Consider the following 25,181-nt stretch of genomic DNA (forward strand, 5'->3'; position numbering starts at 1 on the left):
GTCCTAGGCCACCCCAATATGGTGACCTGGAGTCCACTGCAGAGGGCAAGCTAGTCCTCTACAGTGTTCCCTCTAATGTTCAGGGGACATTAGATGTCATGTGACTACTCTGTTCTCTTTGTACTGAACTACATTTTTTTATTTCAGAGTAGCAAATAGTTAAATCTGTTTTTTTATTTTGGGGGGGGGGGGGGTTGTGTCTTTTTGCTATCTGAGATATTTCCTTTTGCTTCTTTTCTGGTAACACATTAGGAAATGAGAAATAATCTTTCCAAAGTGAGTTGAAGCCTCTCGTAAAAAGAACTAGTGTCTCCATTGAAACATTTCTCTTTTATTCCTGTTCTGTTGACACATCAAAATATCAAATTTTCCTTCACTTACAATCCTGTGCCAGTGGTCAGCAGGACAAAATGAGAGAGTGATTTCCTCTTGCAGAGACACAGAGGGTACTAAAGACTTGAAGCCTCCCACCACCCTATGCTAACCTAGTACAAAACAGTTTGGCTCTTAAAAGTTGAATTTGCACAAAAGGCATTGCTTACCTATTACATCAGACCCCTCCTCCATGCCCTCCATTATTGCTGCACAAAAATGAAAAAACACCTAAAAGAAAAAAACAAAAAATATAATTATTCTACACCACCCAATATCCCCCCCCCCATTCACACACACACTCCACCAGTGGTACCTAGGGCAGATCTGAGGTTGGCATTTTCAGGATCTAGCTAGAAGGACTCCATCCTCGTCTGTGCAGATTGCATAGGTAATCTGTTTTTCCATTTTATTTGTGGCAGTTATACATGAGGAGGAAGGTATTTTAGTGCTTAATGGTTTTTTTTTTACATTCTTTATTTTTTTATGGGTTGTATCACGTTCAGAAATATTACAATAATTCAAACAATGGAACCGTCACAATAAATCAGAATAGTATTTTTTACATTATAGAGAACCCGTACAGTTTTAGGTATAAGAGAACATTGCTTCCCTCCCAAGGGCAGATACCCCACAAGGGAAGAGGGGGGAGGGGAAGGTAAGAGACACAATGAAGGGAATGTAGAGCGATAAGAGGAAGGCCACCTAATAGACCCGGTTGTCAGTATAGGTTTTTGGTGATTGAAGTCAGAGGTGAGATAAACTTTCTTTGGGGGTCCATCTCCGGTCAGATCCAAGACAAACAAGGGGGACCTAAAACCACATGTCAGGGGCCCAGTTTTTTTCAATGCAATGTTGGTATGAAGATGAGTATATAAACTTTTTTCAGTAGTACCACTTTTCGTTTTGATCAGGAGCCTTGTCTCTGAGAGACACAGTAGGTTCTTTCATCTCTTGAATTATCATTTACCCTGACAAACAACTGCTCCAAAGTAAGAGGGGTCGTACTCTTCCAAACACTGGATAAACATGCATTTGCTGCATTAAGTAACTGAAGTAGCATAGATTTCTTATACCATTTGCAAGACATTGGGTCAAATGAAGGAGCACTGCTGCCAGGTTATCCATTAAGGCAAAGCCCAGAGTTTGATGTATGATTTCTAAGACTGACTGGCAGAATGGTTGTATGGCCAGGCAGGCTCAAAATACATGATAGCATGTTCCTGTGTTTCAATCACAACGCCAACATTAATCACAATCTAGTGACAATCTTGTAAGATCTCTTTTGGTACTCACTACTAATAGAGGCCTTGTGTACAAAGGCTAGGATCCTATCTTGTTGATCTTCCGAGAAGGTGAAACCTAAATTTACCCACTTGAGAAGGAACCCTGGACCGCATGCGAATGGGGGTCTATTAGACTGCAGCGTGCAAGAGACAGCATATGATGTGCCGGCTCCTAATGCTTTAGGTTTTTTCCAGGGCCCTTTCTAGGTTCCAAATAGAACCAACGCACCCCTGTGCAATTATATGTTGTGGGGCTTTTATCATATTGTGTCAAATGGGTAAACCTATGTTATTACCTTCAATATAATCTCTTCTTCCTCCTTTCTGACTTGCCTTGTCTCCCTTTCCCGTTCCCTACTGTACTTTCCTGCAGCCATTAGTCCTCTGACTGTTTGCTGACAGCTTTCCCAAACCAAAGAACCCAGACTCGCAAACAGCCCCCCCCAACAAGTTCTCTGATTTTCCACTGTTTCCATAAAGCCTGATCTTGTGCACCCTAATTAGGCTGCATAGTAGTAGGCAGATCACTGGTATTAACCCCTTGTGATTACAATACAACTTTATAAGTCCAATTGTAAAATGCCCTTGCCGTGAAAATGTTAACCTTGCAGAAGAGAACAACTGGGAATGTACAACATCATTGGGTCATCATCACTGCCTTAAAGAAACAAAGTTCAGCAAAGATTGATGTGTTTGTCTAAAGGCTGACAATTACTGCAAAAGAAAACCCAGGGCATTGAGTAGAAGACTAGAAGTCCATGTCCTGAGTGCCAGGGTCAAGCTACTTCCCTGATCTAGACAATCATTTTCTACATACTCATTCATACACACGATGGTCCCAATTTTTTTTGTTCAGTTTTGTTGACACAGCCAGAAGTTGGAGAAAATCTCTCCAAATTGATGAAAAAGCCATTTTAGACAGTTGTCAACACAACAAAAGCCCCCCTTGAAAGATTACCACTATTACTCTATTACTATTCAGGCAAAAATTCTAAATTTTAGATTTCCCACCACTGTGTGCAGTTGACAATGGCCACCAATACAAAACCATTTGTTGTATATTTACCAGTTGACATAGCTTCTGTATTTCTCATGACGTCCTCTATTTTAGGTAGGCCATGCATCATTAGAATTTAATTTAAACTTTTTCATTTTCATTTTCAGAATGTTTGTAATGGTTTTCTAATTGTTAGTGAGATCAAATTGACTTTGCTTTTCAACGGTCGTGATGAGAAAATTTGATGGAGCAATATGAGAATTTTTTTTCTCAATTGAAACAAATTGTATTTGTGAATGTGGTTATTGTTTGGGAAAAAAATCATACTATAATGAAACTTATTTAATATGTCTTGGATTTTATTTAAGTACAGGTGTACATGAAATTTTAATGACTTTTTTTAAAAATGGCAAGAAAGAATGTTCTGAGGAACGACTTTTCTACAAACATTTGAATGAACATCCAACTGTGTATGGACAACTTTACATTCTCTTACATTATAAATCAATTATAATGTTTGTACAAATTTTAAACTGACCCTCCTACCTATAGTTGACCCTCCTACCTATAGTAATTTTATATTTGATTGCTATGTCTTTACTGGTTTGAATGTAAAAATTCTAAAACTTATTGAAGGTAAAACAAATAAAAGCAATAGGCTTGTTCTAAAAAAAAGTTAATTAGTTTTACTTAAAGCGGAGTTCCACCCTGGAAACGTTTTTTTTTAATAAAAATACCCCCGGGACAGTCAGGGCCAGTGCATTCCACAATGGATAGCCTCTGATCTGTCCTGGGTTGCACTTACCTTTTAGAAGAAATACTTAAATTGAAAATGTATTGTCCAGCGCTGCCATCTCAGGTGTGGGCAGCTTGAAGCCAGCGCGATCCTCTTCTGTGTCCTCTTCCATCTTCTTCGGTCCCACGATGCACTGCACCGGCCCCGCCGTCACTTCCGGAGCCACAGCTTCATCCCTGCACAGCTTCTGGGCATGCCCAGAAGCTGTTTAGCAAGGTATGACGGCGCCTGAACCGGAACTGACGTCGGGGCCGGTGCAGGCGCATTGATTCCTGGGAGCGATGACGTTCAGCTCCCAGGAATCATTGCAAGCCAGGAAGTGACGAATCGCCGTGGCCGCCGACGGGAGGAAGAGGAAGTAAGGTGAGTATATTTTCTTCTAAACAAGGTAAGTAAAAAAAAAAAAAAAATTGCGATTATCCATTTGTTTTTCAGGTGACCCGGAGCAAGAAGATGGAGGTAAGTATAATTTTAGGGTGGAACTCCACTTTAAAGTGGAAGTAAACCCTCCTATTGTTTTCAGCCAAGGAAGCTTCCATCTTGGTCTCTGTTTAATCTTTAACTGTCATGATGCTGCACATGGTGGTGGTTTGACAGTTTGGTTGCGAGCACTACCAATGTGACATTTCCGGGACACGTCCTGGCTGGGAATGTAACTTTTTTGAAACCGTTAAATCGATGGGTTTACTCCTGCTTTAAAGTGGATTGGTGGGTGATCCCTTATGATACTAAAGACATACAATATTTACTTAGTGTGACTTTTTTGGTGCGAGGCATTAATAAAATATTAAATACATGGTAGTAGCATGCTACTAGACTTAAAGCGGAGTTCCAGCCTAACCGCACACTCACCAGTCCCACGGTCCAGCAATGCGCCGTCTTCTCCCTCTCTGCTCCGCGGCACTGGCATCACTGATGTGGGCACCCGGCTGTGACAGTTTGCGGCTTCACAGCCGGGTACGCACTGCGCATGCGCGAGTTGCGCTATTCATCGTGATTGGCCGGCAATCTTCTGGGACCTCTGACATGTCCCAGAAGATTGCAGGGAGGGAGAGGAGAACTTCCGCTCAGGGCGCTGCGGGCTCCGAGCAGAAGTGGGAGAGGGTATATGTCAAAACTAGGTACCCGCTCCTCTCCCCCAAAAAATGACATGCCAAATGTGGCATGTCAGGGGGTTAGGACTATTTAAAGCGGAAGTTCCACTTTTGGGTGGAACTCCGCTTTAATAGACCTCTCCGGATAGGTCTGATTTTTTTTGATGATGATGTTTGAGTACCATAAAGCAAATTTTAATTTGTAAAAATCTGCATCAATAAATATATATATTTAATAGAAATAAATGGGTTATGTATGCCTGACACTAAAAATCCTCCACTAAGTAAATGCTGCTTGCCTTAAAAAAAAAAAAAGTAAAACTGTAATATTTATATGGCACTGTAGCAAAGGTTGTAGCAGACCATAGAGTCCTAAAAAGGCTTAAAATAACTAGAGACTAAATATATAATGCACACTGTACAGGCCATGCTGTTGAATCTAATATTCTACAGTCTACACTAACTTTTTTCTCTCTGCTGTAGATAAGTGGAAAGAAAGCAGTCCAGCTGGAGACTGAAGTTTTCCTGACAGTCTTTTTATTTCGATAAAACATTTGCTGGGGGTTACACTCAGCTGTAATGTCTATATAGGTTGGGTACTTGTTCTGTGTGTACACAAGGTCAGCTGCAAAATGACAGGAGCTATCAGCACGGCTGTTTGAGTCAGCAAGTGATGAGGATACAATGGTGACCAGAAAGAATGAGAGTGGTGCTGGAAATTTATGAGAATTATAAAGCTAGCCTAGGTACTGATGTCAGACCCATGATGCCAGCCTTGATTGGGACAATGGACCTCTTACAGGCCAGAAACCCCCCTAGACAGCACAAAACCATAGTGGGACCAGAGGGCAAACTTCAAGGCACTGGCAGCTTGGCTATATATATCTCAGCTGATATATCCTGTCAAGTGAGGTCTGCTGCTGAGAAGGTGACAGGACTGTGTGACAACAGGAGAGAGTGAGGGAGGGGTGGAGCACATTGGGTTTCTCTCTATCTTACTTTTTTAAGGGGGTCTGTAAATCTCAGTAGCCTCATTCCAGCCTCTGCTCCAGACTAGAGTGCTACTGCTGAGCTCGTTGACCTCTTTCTGGGTGTTTCTGTCCAGGCTGAGCAAGGATGCCCGAGCCTGCAAAGAAAACAGGTACATGGGACAAGTTGGGAGGCCACTATGTCATTTACAAAGAGGACATTCAGAAATAACGACCTTGGAATTAAACTACCTGGGATGTTTTGGGATGGAGACTTAGCTGTCAGTAGTTGCATGTTGCTCTGGACTTCGATGGGTCACCTTCAAATGACATTTGGGCATGGTGTGAATAGATATCCCAGGGCTGGGTTAGAGAAATCAGATTATATTTAATGAACTGTCACATTCCTATGTATTTCATTACAACAGCTGTACCAGCCTCGGTCATTTGAGACGTATATGTGTACATTGAGGGCTGTAGAATTAATGTGTTATTACAAGCATCATTTTATATTCCTACCATCTCAAGGATTAGCTGCTGGGATTAAATAGATAAATGGCCTAACGGTAAGGGAAGAGTTAGGATGTACTTAGAGTATACTTACTATACTTAGGCATAGGATGGGGGATTTATTACTGAGCATCTATTGCAAAGTCGGATCAATGCTAGAAACAAGTTTATTATGCTTTAAGCTTGTAATGCTGATGATACAGCAGAAGCAACCACTTGACATTTCTCCAGGCTGTGAGAAGCCATTTGTGACTCATTTGACCATCTTGGGTGGTGCACAGATCTACCACATGGCATTCTGAGTGGGTGGTAAAATGAAATACGTAAGGCAAAATACTATCATCATATCAAAGCCTTAGAAAAGTGCTGATGGGGAACCTTGTGTGATCGTTCGTGCCAGCTGTTTGACGCCAAAGTGGATATGTGGTGGCCTTGCACATCAGAAACATTGTCATCAAAGAAAGTCTAAAATTTCTTTGCAGATAATCGTCCCATGTAGGATTAGTTGTGGAATGAAATGACCCAGAGCAAGCAGAGATGTGAAGTTCCCCAACATAGCTAACTTATTTCTGATGTAGATTGAAAAATAATTATTTGTTAGCTATTCTGTAATGTTTGAAGTCAGCATTTCATTTTCCAGCAGCTGGGTAGGGAACAGTTTTGTGTTCGGGTTTACAAAGTATGGAGGCAAATGACACGCCCCTGACATGCCCCCCGGTTACATGGACTATAAGGATTGAACACAGGTGCAGGTGCTTTTTTTATGATGACTGTTCAATCCTACTAGCTTTTCAACAAGAGAGGGTTGGGTGAAAGGCGTAGTTCTGTAAAACACTTTTTCTAGATAAATAAGGCTCCGGTCACATATATGCGATTGAATGCGTTTTGCACCCCATCGGATTTGCATGACATGTGAACCAAACTGGCTTTCAATGAAGCTGGTTCACATACATGTGGGGCAGCAGCAGTGGAAATTTGCTGCAAATTAAAAAAGAAACCTGTGCGTTTTCTTGGCACTGAGGTATGATTTAGATGCTAATACCAGGCTCATCGCCTTCTATGGGAACGCATCTGAATTGCACATCTCTTCGGTTTTGAACACAAACTAATACATTTGGTATATAGGTTTGTACATCATACCAAAAAGAAGGACAACTGAGGGAGAAAATAGGAGAGAGGGATTTGATTTCAAATGCTGACCTCCTGGGGGAGATTTACTAAATCTGAAGCACTCAGAATCTGGTGCAGCTGTGCATAGTAACCAATTAGCTTCTAACTTCAGCTTGTTCAATAAGAGCCAGTTCACACTACTCCGACTTGGGACGCGACTTGTGTGCCCTCAAGTCGCTCCAAGTCTCTTGTCATTACAAATTCAATGTAAATGAATGAGAGCCGTCTTAATATGCACTACTGAAGTCGCTCCGACTTCAGAAAAGGTTCCTGTACTAATTCAAGGCGACCTCTATCCGACTTGTGCACATAGACTTCAATGGGAGTCGCCTCTAAGTCGGATCCTTATCTATTTTCAAGCGACTGTGATCAGACTTTCCAGGAAGAAGAAAAAGATTAGCTAGGCATTCCCCACAGACAAAGTCGCCTATCATTTAAGTCTCTTACAAGTCTCTTGGTCGCCTGACAAGTAGCGGACCGTGCTGTGCAACTGGAACCGTTCTAATAGAAGCGACTCAAGTCGCTCCGACTTAGAAAACGGTTCCTGTACTACTTCGGGGCGACATCGGAGCGACTTGCATTGACTTCCATTATGTGAAGTTGTTGCAAGCCGCGCCGAAGTTGCGGTCCACGGGCGACGGCATAACTAGCCCGAAGTCGTGTCGCCCTAGTGTGAACCGACAAGTCTCTTACAAGTCTCTGTTAAAAAGTCGCTCCTTCATGGGGCGACTTTCTGGTCGTGGTAGTGTGAACCGGCTCTAAGGCTATGATAAAACATGGAAGCTGTTTGTTTTTTATGCAGAGCTGCACCAGCTTTTGCACTCTCCAGTTTTAGTAAATCCCCCCATTGAGTCGTCTACCTGAAGCAGGTGTGCAGATCAGGAGTTTCAAAATAAAGGTAGATGTCCTTATCGGCATACTTGTTCGGGGTCATAGATTTAAAGCCAGATTAACACGATAGCCAAGCAACCAGCATTTTTAGAATGGGACGTCAGCATGTACAGGCTCCAGGTCTCTCTTGGGGAAGGTTTTCTTTTGTCTCATGTTGGGGGGAATATTTTTTTATCGCTAAAATCTGGTGTTGGTTTTGATGTTTCTCTTTTCTTAGTAAGATGTGAGGTTTGTGGCTTGGATAAAGATTAATTTCTACCCCATGTCTGCACTGCTGTATTGGCTCATATAAGGGCTTGGTTAGTAGTGATCACAGATCAAACAGAAGAAAACTGTAGAAGTAATTAGAGTAAGTAGAATTAAAGTAAGTATAAGAAAGTAAACAGAAATAAAGTGATTGTAAAGCGTGCTTCTCTTTTTAATTAAAGTACAAACATATTATATTTACCTGCTCTGTGTAATGGTTTTGCACAGAGCAACCCTGATCCTCCTTTTCTGGGGTCCCCCGCTGGCGCCCACTGGCTTCACCTTCCCTATTGAGTGCCTCTCATAGCGAGTTGCTCAAGAGCTCCGTTCTGTGTGTCCATAACACACAGAGTGGGGCTCTGCCCTGCCCCCCGCTCCCTTGTCACTAGCTCTGATTGACAGCAGCTGGAATCTATGGCTCCCTCTGCTGTATCTGAGCCAACGAGGAGTGAGAGAGCTGAATCGAGATCGGGTTCAGATATGTATTTAGGGGGGCTGCGGGGAAAGCTGCATTAAAGTTTTTTACCCTACTGCATAGAATACAGTAAGGATAAAAACCACCTGCCTTTACAACCACTTTAACTTCATGCTTCTTTCTGTCTTAAGTAGTGATCGACCAATATCGGTTTTACGTTGCCGGTATCGATACCGATATTTTGACCAATGCATATCTGTATCGGCCGATATGCGCTGATATTTTTTTTTTTTTTTCGGTATTCTTGTGGAGGGATCTGGGGGTTCCCCTCCTCTGCACTTAAAAGCATTCAAAACGGCAAGTCTGGCTGTTTTGAATGCTGTCATTTTTTTTAATCTGGCGCCGAGTACCCGGAAGTGATGTCACTCATAACATCACTTCCGGGTTTTTGCATGGACACCCGATCAGAGCCGAATGTGGCTTTAATCGGGTCTTCGACGGCCGTGCAGGCTGGTGGGATGGGAGACCCGGGCGAGCCGCGGAAGGCAGCGGGAGGGCGTCCCCTCCCGCTCTTTGTAATGACAGCTAAGCAGCTTCTCAGCCACATCGGTTGTCATTACAAGACAGCCGACCATCGGCTATGGACGCCGGTACTGGGGTGATGCCTCTAGCTGCAGGCATCACTCCGGTACAAGCACTTTCCCGAAATATCAGCAATATCGGTAACCTCAGGTCCTGATTCCGATATATCGGGAATAGTGCATATTGGCCCTCAATATATCGGCTTTGCCGATAATCGGTCGATCCCTAGTCTTACGCTCCTGCCCAGTTCCTGTGTTTGAAACAAAAAGACTGTAGTATGAAATACCATTATTCCTTCATGTTTCCAACACTATAGTTTACATTACATTTTGTATTGCATGCTTGGTATTGCTTTTTAGGTTCCAGAGAAAGGATGAATGGAAGCCATTAAAAATGTATTTGTTTTTTGATTTATACAGGTATATAGCACCAACATTTTAAGCAGCTCATTACACACACACACACATATAAATATATATATATATATATATATATATATATATATATATATATATATATATATATATATATATATATATATATTGTGCATTAACATCAGTCCCTGCTCTCCAGGAGATTAAAATTAAAGGCCCCTAACTCACATTCATACACACCCATACCAGGGCCAAATAGGAGAGGAGCCAGTTAACTTACCAACATGTCTTTGGAGTGTGGGAGGAAACCAGAGACCCCAGTAGAAACCCACGCAGACACAGGTAAAACACGCAAACTCCAGACAGGTAGTGCCATGGTTGGGATTCCAACTGACAGCCCTAGTGGTGCCAGGTGGAAGTGCTAGCCACAAATGTAATCTCGCAACCCTCTATTGAGTTTTAGTTGGAGTGGCTCTTTAAGATAGGAATGAATCCATCCAATGCTTATTGGGCTGACTTGTCCTAGTGATGTGTAGTCTCGTAGGTTAACCAATACAGTGACCTCTTTGGTATCTTGGGAATTCAGCGATGAGACCATCTCCCATCTGTGCCCTTCCCACCTAGTCTCATCCCTCCATCTGCAGTCCTATCACCTCAATTTCTATGCAATCAACCATTCAGTATCAACATTTTAACTAATCAGATACCTGAAATGGCTATTTGATACAACACAGGTGGTGATTTTGCATGTCCACTTGCCTTTATTCGCAAAAGTTTATTGGAAAAAATTAACAAAAACTGAAAATAATACCTGCTAAATCTATCTATTGCTCCACATATAACAGTCAGCTTCAAAAGGATTGGCATTTTCCAGCCTATCCGATAGCTGCTATCTTTAAATTTACACTACAATATCAGTTTAAAGCGTAACTCCACTTTTGTTGCAAAAAAAAACATTCCCCTCTGGGTGATCTCTGTACATTACAAGGATTTTAACAAACTTTGTTGCAGATTCCTACCTTTTGTTATTCTGAAGAAAACATTGTTTGTTCCTTCTTCCTGATTGGGTCAAATGGGAGTGGTTTCATAATTATCTATTATCTGTGGCAGTTGCAGGGCTCTATAGAGGAGAACTGCTGGGCCTGCATCCCTTTAGACGTGTTCCTTTTGGGAGTATCTCACCAAAAATTTAATTTTTGTTGCAGGGGATGCCAGAAATCTGACTTGTATCTTAGGCAGACTTCTGGGAAAATCAGTGAGCCAATCACACAAGCAGGAAATTATGTTTCTGGGGTGTGGTCAGTATACATTCTGTGTACAGAACAACTCCAGGTAGCCATATATTTCATTTTCAGAAAATGACAGCGCTGCAGATTGAAAAGGAATGGTGATTTTTATTAGCATTCAACATTAACATTCAATTACAATATGATTTGTGTCACAATTGTATACGCTATATAGTTTTTTCTTTATTTTCTATCCCCCCCCCCCCCCCCACGAAAGTGGAGTTACCCTTTAAATACATATCGTCATAAGCAAAAATAATCAGTTTCAATTAGTTTAAAGAAACAAAATAAAACTGCTAGTAAAAATGATTGACAAATGTTCGATTCAGAATGTTAAAACAAACAATCGATTGTTGAACAACCAAATCAGTATTTGTATGACCAACAATTAGGGCATGAATCTTCAAACTAAAGTCCTCCATCTATTGCGGAACTACACGTCCCATGAGACATTGTAAAACTCTGACATTCACAGACATGACTAGGCATGATGGGTTTTGTAGTTCCTGAACAACTGGAGGGCCATAGTTTGGAGACCCCTGATTTAGGGCAAAGCTGCATGATCCTCAAATCAATGTCAAATATTATAATGACATAAATTAGGAATAAAACAGGAAGAGGAAGACCTATGACTGCAGCATGTGGGTGGAGCTGGGAACCCTAGAATCTCTACAAACTAAAAAAAAAAAAGGATATAATTAAATTTAAAAAAAAAAAACTATTGTCTAGTATAATAATTTTTTGGTAAACCGATTGTTTAACTGGTTTTAGCCCACAGTTCTCAATCCTCTTCCATATACTCTAAATTAGTACTGCATACAGAATACTGGTTTATAGTAGCGATGTCTATCTCATAAGGGCAAAAACCTGGACAGAATAACATTCTAATAATTGCCCTTATGTCCCTAGGGCCAGTGCTGTAAATCATGTGGCAGCTGCATGTCGGCTTGGGGAGATGAAAACGTTGGTATTTATGGCTCATGATATACAAGACATAGTAGGGGTTCTATATTAGGGGTTTGTTAAGCAAGGGAGCTACTGTAGGTTAAAGTTAAAAAAGCTATCCTACATGAACCAGCCTATAATAACCTTATCATACAGAAAGGTCTAGAAAAGAGAATTCCATAATGTGATGGAGGTCCGCTATGTCACCTGTTGTTCTCTGTGTACTAAAAAATACTGTTCCAGTCAACTCTTTCATTTCTCCGTTCTTAAAAGTTTGATATATTTATATGTACACATTGGAGCTTTTTGACATAAGCAAATTTGTCATTAATGTTTAGTGGCTCTTTAAAGGTTGTGGCCCTGTGCGTGGAATTTCATTTATTTTTTGCTAACACCGATCCATTGTTTTACTTCCTCTAAACTTATGTTGCTAGAATTGTTAAAGGGTCAGTCTATCCAAAACTGATATTTCAGTTTTCGGTGGATGCTGACTTTTTTCATATCCCTTGAAGGCTTTATTGATGAGACCTCTGCACTGAGTTCCTGGGTCTTCATTCCTTCTGTAACCATCATAGGGGGTCTCAGTAGGGCTGGATCACTCATAAGACAACCTAGCTGGGTGACCAGAGGTCCCTATGAAAAAGTGTTTGGTTGTCTGTAAGCTTTGAAGAATAAAGTGGTAATAGAGAAGGTTTAATTGAGGGTATTCGTATTTGTCGTATAACAGGACACGTATTTGGAAGGTGGCCTGGAATGGGGGGAGGCAAAGCTATTAGATTGCCAAGGGCTCACTATCCTTTTTGGATTTCATGAAAATTATAACCAGGGCTTTTTTTTCTCAGAAAAAAGGTGCAGGAACTCAACCACAACCCCTGCCCCCCCCCCCCAAAAAAAAAACCCCTCCCAAAACTGGTCAAAATTTCACTAACAGTGGGAGGGCCTTACCGGGGCATCAAATACAAGGATTGCATTATGTACAGAGTGCAGAGTTCAGTGGGGTTGCACACAGAGTGCAGAGTTCAGGAGTGTGCTACCTATACAGTGCAGAGTTCAGGAGTGTGCTACGTATACAGTGCAGGGTTCAGGGGTGCTTTGCACATAGAGTGCAGAGTTCAGGGGTGTGCTACGTATACAGTACAGGGTTCAGGGGTGCACTACACACAGAGTACAGAGTTGAGCCTTCTTCAACAGCTGCTTAGTTCTGCATCCCCCATCCACATCTTACTTTTACCCCTCTTCTTCTCTAGTACCTCCCCTCACACTTTAGATGGCTTCGCCTCTCTCACTTGCAGGTAGATCATCCAGTGGGGGTGTCAGCATTCATACTACACCCCAGGCACTGACATCTCCTTTGTCCCCACACCTCACCTGGAAAACACAGGAAGCCAGATCTCTGTGTTTGATCGATAGTGGTGAGCAGGGAGCAGAAGGTCTGAGCCAAAGGGGGTGGAACTGAGTTCTACCAAGTTCCAGTTGAAAAAACAGCCCTAATTATAACAGAAGGACAGACCACCCAATAGTCCTAAGTGAACAGGAGACAAGAGCTGGAATATTAAGGACACAGAAGAAACCAAAGGCTGCCCACAAGGCTCCACCTGGTGACCATTCAATGTTGAGTTGTGGTGTCACTATAAAATAATACTTTTGCTGATCCACATGTGGTGCCAGTACACACCCTTCTCTTTTAAAGCGGTAGTAAACTCAAAGAGAAAAAAAAAACCTGCAAGACAAAGGCATAATGAGCTAGTATGCATCGCATACTAGCTCATTATGAAACACTTACCTTAGAACGAAGCCCCAACACGGATCCCTGGACACCGCTGTGGGAGCGGACATGATCCCTCGGCGTCTCTTCCGGGTTCGGCGGCTCCGGCCGGAGCCGCGATGACGTCACTCCCGCGCATGCGAGCGGGAGTCATTTTCCGGCAATTCCCGGCAAGGAACTCTAAAGGTCCACCGGACCTTCAGAGCGCATGTGTCAGCGGCTGCATGCAAAGCAAATATCTCCTAAACCGTGTAGGTTTAAGAGATATTAATAGCACCTACAGGTAAGCCTTATTATAGGCTTACCTGTAGTTAAAAGTCAAAAAAAGCGGTATACTACAGCTTTAACAGCCATGGAGCTCCCTGAAGTTCCTATGCAAATTCAGGAGGTCAGTCCCTGGGCATTGTATTGGGGGATTTGAGCATGGGAGTAGTGTCTTTGATCTAGCTTACTGAAAGTCAACAAAGAACATACTGTATATTTCCATTTACAGCCAGGGCCACTGATAAGGCAGTATAGCTGGCATTCCAGAATTCAAAAGTGGGTCCCGGGCACCTGCCAGGCAGGAGGACCAACTGTACTGCCTTATCGCTGACACTGATCCTCTTGTGGCTCCCCCTGCTACGTTGCTGGCTTCTTCTCTTCTCCTTTCCCTGGATCTAGTACTTGTATCCTCCCCTTCCTACTGCTCTGATCAACCCCACCCCCCTGCTGTCTTGGCCCTTTCCCTTGCAGCACCTCTGTCTTTCCTCCTCTTCCCTCCTCCTAGCTGCCGAGGGCACACAGGGGGGGGGGGGGGGGTTCATTTCAGGATGAAGAGCAGGGGGCAGTAAACTGTCATATTTTCCGGCCCCTTACCTTCCTGAATGAACATAGTAAGTGATTGGTACTGATCACTCACTATGTTCATTCATTACTGAAGCATAGTAAACTGTGTTTGTGAATGAACAGGAAGCATCTGAGCACTTGCTATTCATTCATCTGTGCAGCTGAGGCTGCAGAGAGAGGAATTGAAGATCTATCCCCTCATTTCTTTTCTCTGTCTGTTAAACCCTTAATATTTCATCAAAGGCAGTTAAAAAAATCTAAAAAATAAAATTTAATGTAAAATTCTAAAGAATCTCAAAAAAAAAAAAAAAAAAAAAACAATAAGAGCTCGTTCACATGTTCTTTGCTCTCCAAAGAGTGGTCAGCATTTGGATCGCTCTTCAGAGAGCATTTGACAGGCATTGGGGAGTTATATTGTAGCCTTACTGCCTGCTTTATCCCCACACTAGCCTGCTGCAACTGCGTGCTAATAATGATTTTAGTGTATCATTTCTGGGGGGAGTGGGCGGTCAGGTAGGCTGTACGGGCCCTGTGATTTCTAACAGCAGCCCTGTTTCCAGCTCACCTTTATCTTTCACCAAGACATTTTTATTGATCACAGAAAAATCCAATAATTATGTAATAGTCTGAGCCCACATAGGGCCATTTGTGTCAAATATACCTCTATGAAGGCGCTACTTGTGGCTCTAAAACAATTCTCTATTAGGCTCCTTTCACACAGTGTGTCCGTCAAATGGGCTCCGCTGTGTGCGGAGACACAGCTCTCACACTCCCATAGATCTCTGTGGGGGAATTGGATGGGAACGGACCTAGGAACACATTTAACTAGTGGTGCATCGAAATTTCGGCAACCAAAATTTTCGGCCGAAAATGGGCCTATTCCATTTCAGCCGAAAATGGGTTAAAGATGCCGAAATTAATGATGGTGGCCCGCCTCCCAGTTACTACTACGACTATGTGCATGAATGAACTAACACGCCGGGCGGGCGAGCGACCGCTAATAGCTATAACTATGTGAGCCCTTCACTTCCCTGTCAGGCGGGTATCTCCGCTGACAGGGAAGTGAAGGGCTCACATAGTTATAGCTATTAGCGGCCGCTCGCCCGCCCGGTGTGTTAGTTCATTCATGCACATAGTCGTAGTAGTGACATCACAGGGAGGCCGGCCAGAGGCGGGACTTTTGAAAGGAAGGACACAGGAGGAGCGGAGAGTTTGCCTGTGACATGGAGGTGCCGACAAGGGGGGGGGGGGGGGGCTGAGACGAGGTTACCAATGGTATTTGTATTATGCAGCATGAGGGGTTAATGTATTGTCACTGATGCATTAGTGACCGACCAGTGGCAGTTAATTAACCCCTTTGTGCTGCATTAGTGCAACCAGTGTCAGTGCATCCAGTTATTTAACACTGGTTGCACTGACACTGGTTGCACTAATGCAGCACAAAGGGGTTAATTAACTGCCACTGGTCGGTCACTAATGCATCAGTGACAATACATTAACCCCTCATGCTGCATAATACAAATACCCTTGGTAATTCAATTAACCAAATATTACCAACAGCGCATGTCTCAAAAAAATAATAATAAAGTATCTGTGGTGGGTGGTCTATTGGGTCCTCAGAGTACATTGGAGAATTGTACACTGCAGATACGTCCGTCTCCTCATACACGGTGATGTGCACAGACAACGTTATCTGGGTGCACAGGTAGAGGGGAGGCCGCTGATTGGCTGGAAGGAGAAACCCAGGACCACCCGCACGCAGACGGATGGGACCCCGCTGGACATCTATTACTAAGCTCTACTGACCCACTTGCCGTAAGGTATTGGGGGTCAACACCTTACGGTGAGTTTTAATTGCCTACACTATGTTGCACAAGCACGGAGGGAGTAGTGCACTATTAGAAATTCTCATCTGACCGTTTTTTTATTGGACATTAATACTGTATTTATTGTTCGGACTCTTTGGACACTTATCACCATTCTTCACCATTTTCTTCTATGAATTTCAAGGAAACTAAGACGTTTTTTACAGACATTTATAAAAACACAAACATTTCTTTCTAATATTCAAATATTGCTGTTAATAATATCACATGATGATCTTGGTATTGGTTGCACAATAATGCACTCATTTTATCCACTGTTTAAGCACTTTATATGTATGTTGCAATGTTATATGCACTTTAGGTAACAGGGACAGGTAGCTGATAGGCTATCAAGTAGGATTTATATGAGCAATAGTATTTTTATATGGTCAAATTTAAAACTGCGCTAGCATATAAAAATTGCAAACAGTGAATATAAATGATTGTGAACAAATTGGCATAAATAGCATATAAAATGTAAATAATGAGTCCTTTTTATAAAGTGATAAAATCCAAAAGGTGCTCCAGTGCAAATAAAACTATACAAGGTAACTCCAAGGTGACAGGTGACCCCTCTCGGTTCCCTAATCACCGCAACAGCAGATATATATAGCTTGAAATTTCAATTGAAGTGTTACACCAAGCCTCCTTCTATGGGATATCACAAGACAGCTAGTATCTCCTTAAGTGGAACTGGTACGAGTCTCCTCCATGGACCACAAGTAGAAAAACAAAAGGACCGCATATAGTGTAGTATGCTTTAACAATTTATTGCCCCAAAGAGATAAAAAAAACATACTCACAAACATCAGTAAAAAGATCGCAGTGTATTCAGATAACAGACCTTGAAAACGCCCAATAGGCGGGCGAAACGTGTTGACGCACTTCCGGTACGGCTCTGACGCATCGTCACTTCCGGCTACACTTCCTGGATCGGCAGTGGAACGCTATCAGCGGCGTCCACCACCATCTGTTATCTGAATACACTTTATAAAAAGGACTCATTATTTACATTTTATATGCTATTTATGCCAATTTGTTCACAATCATTTATATTCACTGTTTGCAATTTTTATATGCTAGCGCTGTTTTAAATTTGACCATATACTTCCATCTAAGCTTTACTTAGAGAGTAAGTAAGCTGCATTATTTTATTTTAATATTTTTAATTCATTATACATTTATTATTTTTTTACAATTTTATTTCACCTGCACAAAATCATTACTCACCTTTATTCACTTTATACCATAAGCGCGGGTTTTAATTTACAGTTTACAATAGTATTTTTATATGCAACATATCTTGGTATCAATTGTCTTGACTCAATAGACGACCCACCACAGATACTTTATTATTATTTTTTTCGAGACATGCGCTGTTGGTAATATCTGTATTACATTTATTTTCACTGCCCACCCCTGCGGGTTGTCTACAGCAGCAGTCCTTCGTTTATATATACGCAGCTTTACACACGCACTTTTTACCTTTCTTGGCGCGAGTGTTATTTCACTATTTTAATTAAATGTACCATTTGCTAACCAGTCACAGTACATATACTGTGACAGGGTGGCAGCTACAGGTGTAGGTCGCTGCCTGTTTGTGGCGTGTGCCCCTGTTCTATCTATTTTAAAATCATTTGGGGGAAAAAAGTCATTTTTCGTTTCGGTTTTTTCGGCCAAGGGCATTCTGCATTTTTGGTTTCGGTTTCGGCCCAGAATTTTCATTTCGGTGCATCCCTACATTTAACCCTTTGATCGCCCCCTGCTGTTAACCCCTTTCTCTGCCAGTGTCATTAGTACAGTGATATTGCATATTTTTATCACTGATCACTGTATTGGTGTCATGGGTTCCCCAAAAAAGTGTCACTTAGGGGTTGATTTACTAAAACTGTAGAGTGCAAAATCTGGTGCAGCTGTGCATGGTAGCCAAACCCGCTTCTAACTACAACTTGTTCAATTAAGCTTTGACAATAAAACCTGGAAGCCAATTGGTTTCTATGCAGAGCTGCACCAGATTTTGCACTCCCCAGTTTTAGTAAATCAACCCCTAAAGCTGGATACACACTATACAACTTTTGTTGTTAGATTTCCTTTACATTTACCTTCAACTATGTAGTGCAAGGGCCTGCCTGAATGCATACAAATTGAAAGTGTTTAGATTTGACCTCATATTATATGGTTTTGGTAAATCTAAAGGAAAAAATCCAAAGACAATTGTATAGTGTGTATGGCCCATTAGTGTCCGATTTGTCCCCCGCAATGTTGCAGCCTCGCTATAAGTTGCTGATCGCCGCCATTCCTATTAAAAAAATAAAATAAATAAAAATTCCATAACAATATCCCATAGTTTGTAGACGGTATAACTTTTGCACAAATCAATATATGCTTATTGGAAATTGTTTTACCAAAAATATGTAGCAGAATACATATTGGCCTAAATTGATGAAGAAATTCGATTTTTTTTAATTTTTTTTATTGGATATGTTTTATAACAAAAAGTAAAAAATATTGTTTTTTTTTTTCACAATTGTTGGTCTTTTTTTGTTTCTAGCACAAAAAATTAAAACCGCAGAGGTTATAAAATGCCACCAACAGAAAGCTCTATTTGTGGAAAAAAAGGACAAACACTTTATTTGGGTAGAGTGTCGCACGACCGCGCAATTGTTAGTTAAAGTAAAGCAGTGCCGTATCGTATCACAAAAATGGCCTGGTCACAGAGGCGTAACTAGAACCTTCAGGGCCCCAGTACAAGAAACCATGGTGCCCTGGGGCCCTTTACTCTCCTTGCGGGGCCCTTTATTACGGTCCTGCAGCGGGACCCTTTCACAAGTTCTGCAGTGGGTCCCCTTCCTGCCATCTTGGGGCCTCCCCACGGTGGTGGAATGCCAGGGCCCTGTCGCAAGTGTGACCTTTGCGATCCTGGAAGTTCACCCACTGGTGTCGGTAGTTTTTATTTTTTGGTATTTTAATTGTATTATTTTTTATAATTTTATTTTATTTTTTTTACAATGTCACTGACTATGACTCTGTCCATTCAGAAAAGGAAGGAGCTGGTAAATTACATATTTACCGACCCCTTCCTGGTTCTCTATTGTGATATATCCCCTGTAGCAGCCGGCAGGAGAGGGAGGGGAACACAGGGCCCAGAGACAGCAGAACACAAGTGAACTGGATAGGAGGAGTGGTGGGGGCAGCATACAGAGGAACCAATCTCCTCCATTTTCCTCCTGCAGCTACAGAAGGAAAAAGGAGGACAGTGATTTCTCTACATGCTGCCCCCGCCGCCCCTCCTATTCAGGTGTACAGGGGAGCCACATGGGCCCCCTTGAGCATGGGGCCCGGTTGCGATTGCAACCCCTGCAACCCCTGTAGTTACGCCCCTGCCTGGTCATGAAGGGGGGTAAACCTTCTGGAGCTGAAGTGGTTAAGCATAGACATCCCTTTAGGGCTCATTTCCTCTCAGGAAAATGCCTGATTTTACTGTGCTGGCAGGTGTTAGTTGGTCATGGAATAAAGTGGTGTTTATGCATCCGGCGTCCTGCATGTAGCTTAGGGGGCCGGACGCATGTATAGGGGGTGCGGCGCCCCTGCGCCCCTAACGGACGGGCCGCCACTGCTGGGACTTAATCTTGCAACTCTATAATTAAGCCCCAGTAGGGGGATAAACATATTAGAGGGAGGATCCTGGGTGGAGTGTCTGTGCTTGTGCATGTGCTGAACAATAATGTGTATTTTACCTTTCAGAAGTGTGTAGCTCTAGGACTTAGCTATACGGTGTATGGGAAAGACAGACCCTGGAGAAGTTAGCACCAGGTGTCAGCTGAAGGTCACGGAATAGAGTGGCGTCATGCGCGTTTAAGCACACTGCACTGTGCATTATTTTCTTTTCTTTTTGTTTTCCAACTTTATTTAAATGTCAAAATTAAATGTCATTAATTTATATTTACTGCAACTCAGCAGAGGTGTGTAGAAATGTACAGTACATGAAGCCTGTGAGCTTCGGTCCTTTGCAGAGCACTGCTTGGAACATAAAAAACCAATTGTCTTCTGTGTGCCCTTACGGTGACTGGCATTGATCCAATGCAGAAGAATACCAATCACCGCACCTAGTGAACGAGCCCTTAACAAATTCTAACTGCTTGAGGAGAATTTAGATATAAATAGATCTTCCTAGACAGCTTCTTTAAAGCCCATCTCTGGCCAGAGCCCCCTCTTTCCACATTCCTCCCTACCATCTCCTCTCACTCATTCGGCCTCTTAAAAGGTATCTTTTGAATCTTTTTTTAACTCACCTAACTCCAATGCCTGTTTTCCTTGCTGTCGCTGCTTCCCGGAGTGACAACCTGGTGAATCCAACACAGCAATATCTGTTCACACCAACCAGAACCTCACTGCTGGAAAGTCAATAGATAGTGATCATACCACCCTGGCAGTAACATCGACACCAAGAGAAGGAGCCTCCTCCTCTGTAATGAAGATGATATAAAATTAATGTGGCATATGGCCAAGGTGAGTATTTGGGACTTTTAGCTTAGGACATTTAAAAAACGAACTTAGCAACTAGATATGGGTGATTGGGTGGAGGGTTAATATCCCAGAATCTTTCAAAAACTAACTTAGCAACTAGATATGGGTGATTGGGTGGAGGGTTAATGTCCCAGAATCTTTGGCATCCAAAGAAATGCCCCTCTATGATGAAGAACATTTTTTGTGTAACTTGTTTAGCAAAGTCCTGGGGCCACACACCCTTTCCACGGTGTTAAATCAACGTTATTGTTCAGCTCGTGTACAAACACAGACACTCTATCCAGGATCCTCCCTCTAACATGTTTCGTCCCCTACTGGGGCTTAATCTTGCAACTCTACAATGAAGCCCCAGTAGGGCGTTAAAGATATTAGAGGGAGGATACCGGATAGAGTGTCTGTGCTTGTACATGTGCTAAACAATAAAGTGGATTTTACCTTTTATAAGTGTGCGGCTCTAAGACCGCATTCACACTGAAGCGGCACGACTTCGGGGGCGACCACAGAAGTCCCGTGCACCGTGACTTCGGCGTGACTTGCACAGACTTCATATAATGAATGTCTATGTAAGTCGCTCCGAGGTCGCCCCGAAGTAGTACAGGACCCTTTTTCTAAGTCGGAGCGACTTGTGTCGCTCCTATGAGAACGGGTCCTGTAGCACTGCATGGACCGCGACGGACCGCGACTTGTCAGGCTGACAAGTCGCCTGACAAGTCGCGGTAGTGTGAATGGAGCCTAAGACTTTGCTTTATGGTGTATGGGAAAGACGGACCCTGGAGAAGTTAGCACCTGCGAGCTGAAGTTCAGAGGTCTTAGGAGCTGCTTCTTCTTTTGTGGTCCTAACCTGGCCTAAAATGTTGAAACTGCAAGTAATCTCCAAATAACTGTACAGGTGACTGCTAACCCACCACATGGCTGTTTGTGCAAAGGGAAGCAAAACCTCAATATAAAATTCCCCTGTATTTCTGTATTCCATGTGGTTGACTTGTTTTTATACCCATGGTCTTGAAGACGAGATATTCACACTAAAATAAAATAGATTCTGTAAACAGCTAAACATGAATCTAAAGGGCAAAAATAGGAAATATATTTTACTTTAAGTAAACAAGCAGGGACCATTTCCCAAAAAAATATAATGGATTGTTAAAGTGAACCTTGTATAAAAACCCAAGGTCTGTTGTCATTCTGCACCATTTTGTACCCTTGTTCTCATGGTGTATTTTAACTATGTACAGTTCATGTTATATTAGCTATTCTTCCTTCAATAAAATATTTGAACAAGAAAAATTTAGGGCTGGCTTTTTAGCTGTCACCACACCACCAAACAAAAAAACAAAAAAAACTAGTTTAAAGTATTATTACAAAAAAAAATAAAAGGTGAACTAACACTGGACACCCTGTCCCCCATCTCTGCTATACTTACCTCTTTGGGTGATGAGCTGTCAGTGCCCACACAGTCGGTGCAGTGGTTCATGGATTTCACATCCCTGCTCTCCTTCCTCATCTCTGTGCAGTGCTTAGAGGACAGAGCAGAGTGATTCTGATTGGTCAGAGCCAGGGTCAGGACAAGGGGCGGGCAGGAGGGCGGCTGTGGTATCATGTAAGGGGGGGGGGGGGAGTGGGCACCACAAGGAGATTGGGGGGTAGGGGATTTGTGTAGGAAGGGAGAATTTCAGGGGAGGCAGGAGGTGTGTATTCTAGTTAGGAAATTTGGGCACGGAGGGGGTGTGCTAAGAGTGGTGATTTAGAGGGGGTTGTGTTAGGAGGGGGGGTGGGGGGAAGAAGATCTATGCTAGGAGGGGGATTTGGGGGGAATTTGTGCTGGAAAGGGGGGATTTGAAGTGGGAGGGAGAGGAAGGGTATTAGAAGGTGACATTTTAGGGGAAGATTTGTGCTAGGAGATTTTTTTTTTTGGGCGTGGGGGGGCATTTGGGGATGGAGGCAAAGATTTGTACAGAAAGGGAGGATTTCAGCAGGGGGGTGGATTTGTACTGGGAGGAGGGGGGATTTATAGTTAGGGGGTAAGCATGAAGATTAGTGCTCAGTGTTTTTGTGAGGAAGTTTTGCTGACACATAATGCTCATACATCTTGATTTGGGGGGGGCAGTTTGGCATGTGGATGACCTTGTCCCGACATTGGTCAGATCCATCACAGTGCATTTCTCTGATCCCTCCTTACCACTGGGCACTGACAGCTCAGCAACCCTGGAGGTAAGCAAAGCGGAGATGTGGGGGGGGGGAGTACAGTGTTAGTTCACTGTTTCATTTTTTCTGTAATGGTGAACTAACCCTTTAAGGTGAAAGAAAATAAGTTGAAATTGGCATAAATAAGTATACAATTCTTACCTTACAACCTAACTTCCAGCAAGCTGGCATAGTTGAGGGTGACATCACTTGGTGTCCTGGGAAAGCTGAGCACCCCAAATCCAGGGAGAATGTACTCTAGTACAATGATTTAGTATCCCTGAGCTTTCCCAGGAACCAGTCACGTCACTCTGGCCTAGGCAAGTGTGCCGGAAGTCGAGTGTAGTGTAAGAATTTTTTACTTTCTTCTTCTGAATTTTTTATTCATTTTTTATCTTTACCCAGCATTTTTTTTGTCTTTTTTCAAATACCGTATTTTCCGGCGTATAAGACGACCCCCCTAATTTTCAAGTTAAAACATAGGTTTTGGGCTATACTCGCCGTATAAGGCTACCCCCCTTCCGAAGCAAGGCAACACCATTGAACAACATCAGATTTCTCATAGATCTCCAAAGGTACCCTAGTACTGTAATACATGTAATCTTTCATAATATCTCCAAGGTACCCTAAGTATAAGTATTACCAGTAGATGTAATCTCAAGACGCTGGCTGTGTGGGAATCCTGTACCGGTATACCGTATGTACCGTAGCTTCGGCTACATACAGTGTACCGCGCTGAGCCAATCAGGGAGAGCGATGTATTCTATTATTGAATGCAAAGTCTACTCGGATTGGCAGAGTCAGAGAGGCGGGCTGATGTTACTCCGCCAATCCGAGTAGGCTTTGCATTCAATAATAGAATACATCGCTCTCCCTGATTGGCTCAGCGCAGTACACTGTATGTAGCCTGAGCTACGGTACATACGGTATACCGGTACAGGATTCCCACACAGCCAGCGTCTTGAGAGATTTCATCTACCGGTAATACTCATACTTAAGTTACCTTGGAGATATTATACTCGGCGTATAAGACGACCCCCCATTTTTGGGGGATTTTTTTGAGGTTCAAAAGTAGTCTTATACGCCAGAAAATACAGTATTTCTATTTAGAAAGCCAAAGACAGTGGAAAGGCATTGACACACATAACAAACAATGTCAAATAAAAGTGCATAAGCAACAAATCACAGTGGTATCAACAATATGGCTACCGGAACAAAGAGAACTAAGCAGTAACCTAGATAACAGCATAAAAGCCACAAAGTAGCAACAATAGAAAAAGTATATAATGCATAAGAGCGGGTGAAGACCAATCAAAAGCCAGATGGCAGTCTTGACCAGTCTTGGGCAGGAGGGAGTCTGGGACAGTTGGGGCTCAGAGGAAGTGGGTTGAATAATGCTGGCTATTAGACTAAGGACATCTTGTGGCAGAAAAGAGGTATTGCGGGGTAAGTTCTGGATTGAAAGTGATTATTGCTTCTATATGTTGTGTAAGGGGTTAGCTCGGTAGTGGGTGTGGGTGACCCCTTGGGTGGGTTCGTTACACAGAGAGACAGCCGAGGAGTGGTTGAAAACAACGGTCTATGGTTTATTCTTCCAATTTGCTGCAAACAAGTGCAAGCATCCAAACAGCATAAATCAAACAAACATAAAATAAACCCTGGCCACTTGGGGCGTCTACCTTCACAACACAGGAACCTACCTATGGTGTCTGTCCCAACCTACTGCTGGACAGACACTGCTGCTCATACAGCAGAAGACCAATAGTCCATTTGTTTTCCTTTCACACAGAAAAAGTCAACACCACCTCACCTTCAGAAGTCTCTCAGCTCACTGCTCTCCTTAACACACAAAGCCTCAGGAGGCAGCAATCAGTAGTCATCCTCAGGATAACTTATAGAGGCCTTAATTGCCTCATTCTGAATAGCTGAAGCTTTCCAACGTCCTTAAACCTTTCTGGTTATCTCTGCAGCCAACACCTGATAGTAATTGGTGAATTGTCTAAACAAGGCAGAAATGTATCTCCTGTCTGTGAGAACACCCACAGATTTACCTGACTTCCTGTCACAGTTGGTATTTGTTTTC

The 25,181-nt window shown here is 42.7% G+C and overlaps 1 protein-coding gene across 1 annotated transcript in view; it reads left to right on the forward strand.

Annotated features, from left to right (window-relative positions):
• The first annotated feature begins 5,646 nt into the window (after window positions 1-5,646).
• MYBPC3 (myosin binding protein C3) overlaps window positions 5,647-25,181 on the forward strand; it is a 201,763-nt gene continuing 182,228 nt past the window's right edge. The window contains exon 1 of the mRNA XM_082271091.1: window positions 5,647-5,686. Coding sequence (XP_082127217.1) covers window positions 5,662-5,686 — 25 coding nt within the window. The 5' untranslated portion in view covers window positions 5,647-5,661. The remainder of the gene's footprint in view (window positions 5,687-25,181) is intronic.

This window comes from Pelophylax lessonae (assembly GCF_965119305.1).
Source record: "Pelophylax lessonae genome assembly, chromosome: 10".
Taxonomy (NCBI): domain Eukaryota; kingdom Metazoa; phylum Chordata; class Amphibia; order Anura; family Ranidae; genus Pelophylax; species Pelophylax lessonae.